This window comes from Penaeus japonicus, unplaced genomic scaffold (assembly GCF_977035675.1).
Source record: "Penaeus japonicus unplaced genomic scaffold, GWHDUDI00000001_assembly GWHDUDI00000021, whole genome shotgun sequence".
NCBI classification, from domain to species: domain Eukaryota; kingdom Metazoa; phylum Arthropoda; class Malacostraca; order Decapoda; family Penaeidae; genus Penaeus; species Penaeus japonicus.
The window spans coordinates 27,629,024-27,631,523 of NW_028234423.1; the positions used below are offsets into that span (position 1 = coordinate 27,629,024).

The 2,500-nt window shown below is 34.1% G+C and overlaps 1 protein-coding gene across 1 annotated transcript in view; it reads left to right on the top strand.

Moving 5' to 3' along the window:
* car (vacuolar protein sorting-associated protein 33A) overlaps nt 1-2,500 on the top strand; it is a 17,323-nt gene that overhangs the window by 183 nt on the left and 14,640 nt on the right. The window contains exon 1 of the mRNA XM_043016532.2: nt 1-40. This exon is cut by the window's left edge and continues 183 nt beyond it. Coding sequence (XP_042872466.2) covers nt 1-40 — 40 coding nt within the window. The remainder of the gene's footprint in view (nt 41-2,500) is intronic.

Here is a 2,500-nt window from a genome sequence, read left to right on the forward strand (position 1 = left end):
AGACCTCGTCAAATTGCTGGATAAGCTACCAGGCACGAAGGTATGTTAAGTAACTTACCGTTTTCTTCAATATTTTATATACAAAATGAACTTAGAGTCTTACTATTGATATTTACTTCTTAGGTAGCTTGTTTACTGTACAAATGGGTGGTTCTTATTAACCGGCACTCGGGCTCTTGTTGAAAAAGTCATAGCTTTGAGTATAATTTGCTGTCTAAGCTAGCCAAACCCAAGAAAACCAAACTTTATTAAATAGCATAAAGGTGGAACCTTCAAATCACCTACACTTGCATGTTCAGTTTAGTGTTGAACACAAGGAAAGTCATATTTTAAATATTGTTTTAGTTTTGGCAAATTTTCTTAGTAACACTATGTTACTAAAAACCTCAAAAGTGATATCGATGGATCCATCTCACCCTTTGCTGCTCATGTGTAGTGGATGTAATCTGCGATTTCACCCCTATACCTTAATATCTGGGCCCTGATGATAGGAGAAGGTATGGAGTAGATTGCGGAAATTGCGGTGTGAATAAATGGCATTGATCTATCACAAAAATGTACCTCAATTTCATCATTTATCTGTCACCTATAAAATAAAATATGCATTCTGTCACCAATGTATATACCGCAACCACACACACCTCATGAAGCAACAACCGACTCAAAACTCGCTCGAAAACTTAAACTCGCATATTCACAAACAATAAGGAAAATTAAACTGCTATGATTGGCTAGTTGATCTAAGGGTAGCTCTTATTGGCTGTTGTCTATAGGAGAATAAACATCCTAATATAATTTTTCAATAGCTGGCTATATTTCTAATAAGTGCATATCAAGGAAGATAAAAAGACTTCAGTCACTTGTTTATCCGTGCAGGATGAAGGTAAAAGAAACTGATCTGTAAATAGTGTACTCTCCTACTATTTAACCCATTTGCTCTGGTTGACTTGCTATCATGTTCAATGGTTTTTGGGTCGGACGCTGTAGACAAGATATTTAGTCAAGGCCGGCGCAATGGGTAAGTGGGCATACAGCGCTCGCTCGTGGCTGGTGTGCCCGAGAATCCCGAGGCGTTAGGCTTCTGCGTTTGAATACCCTGGCATTCTGACCATTTAGAGCCGAAATAGCCTCGGTGTGAATGGGTTAAGCCCAGATTGTGAGGAATAGGGGTGGAGTTGTGGGTTATAGTACTATTTTTTGTGGTGTTTACTAACATGGTGCTATTTGGAAAATTTACCTTAATTTCACCTGTGGTTGCTAACTGACAAATACAACCATATTTATATATACCTCTTAGATTACTGACATTGGCATATACATTTTTTTGTAGGTTCATTGATTTGATCATCTTTAACCTTGATTAAAGTTTTAGTTGCCTTGGGCAAGTGAAGGAAGTAAATATGCAAAATATCAGATATATTTAAGCTAACTGAAATAAAAGTTTTGCTGGAATAATGATGCATCATTTATTGTTTATTTCAAATTTAGCACAACATTCTAGCATGCAATAAGTTTCAGTCAATTTCCTATGTTTTTTGTCTGACTGCAGAACAGAAACCATTCACCAGTTTGGCTGCTAAGCTAATGCTTGCTTGCTATTACTGCACTCATATACAAGATTATGAGAGATTGTTAATTACCTCAACAGAATGATACATCACCTGCTACCAGATATAATATGATATAATTTGGACAAAACTGTACCAAATCTTGAGTTTAACTTCAACTGACTGGATTATGACGCACAGAAGCCTGGAATCAATTACAAAACAAGTTACCTCGAGAGAAACCTTAAAGTTATTAATGAACAGATGCAATATGACTGTGATACATTTCCTGGAGATTTCAAATATCAGTTTAAGAAAATAATATCTTTACTTTTTTAAGCAGTTTTACATTAATTTGAATTTATTAAACATAGTACTTAACAAATGTACATATTATAACAATGCATGGAAGATAGGACATCTGACAAAGATACATTATGGTGTACAATTACCAAACTAATATTTTCACAAATTGCTAGAGAACCATGACTACCATATTGTTGATTAACCTTCTACTTCAAAATTAGGAAACAGAATATTTGGAACACTCTTTAGAACCATCTTGGTTTAAAAACACTGGTCTCAAGCACTACTTAACCATTTGAATGCCAAACTTGCAAGAGAGTTTGAGTTTGATACTGTATTGTTTAGAGGACTCATTCATGGAAAAATATAGTTCACAAAGCTTTGAAAATTAAAAAAAAAAAAAAAATTGTACTCAGGATAACTAATGAAAATTATATCTGAATGTTTTTTATCAGATCAATACCATATCAGAGTCTATGAAGTTAATTTGATTTTTGTCTTTAACATTGGATACTTGATTATGTAAGATTTAGAATGTTATCTTACCGAGAAAGTAAATCATAGTGCGAATTCAGCAGTTTACCATCAAGAGTCATTAATAGTTTAATTGATTAAATGAGTGATGAAATTAGGCTTTGTTTTCTGTA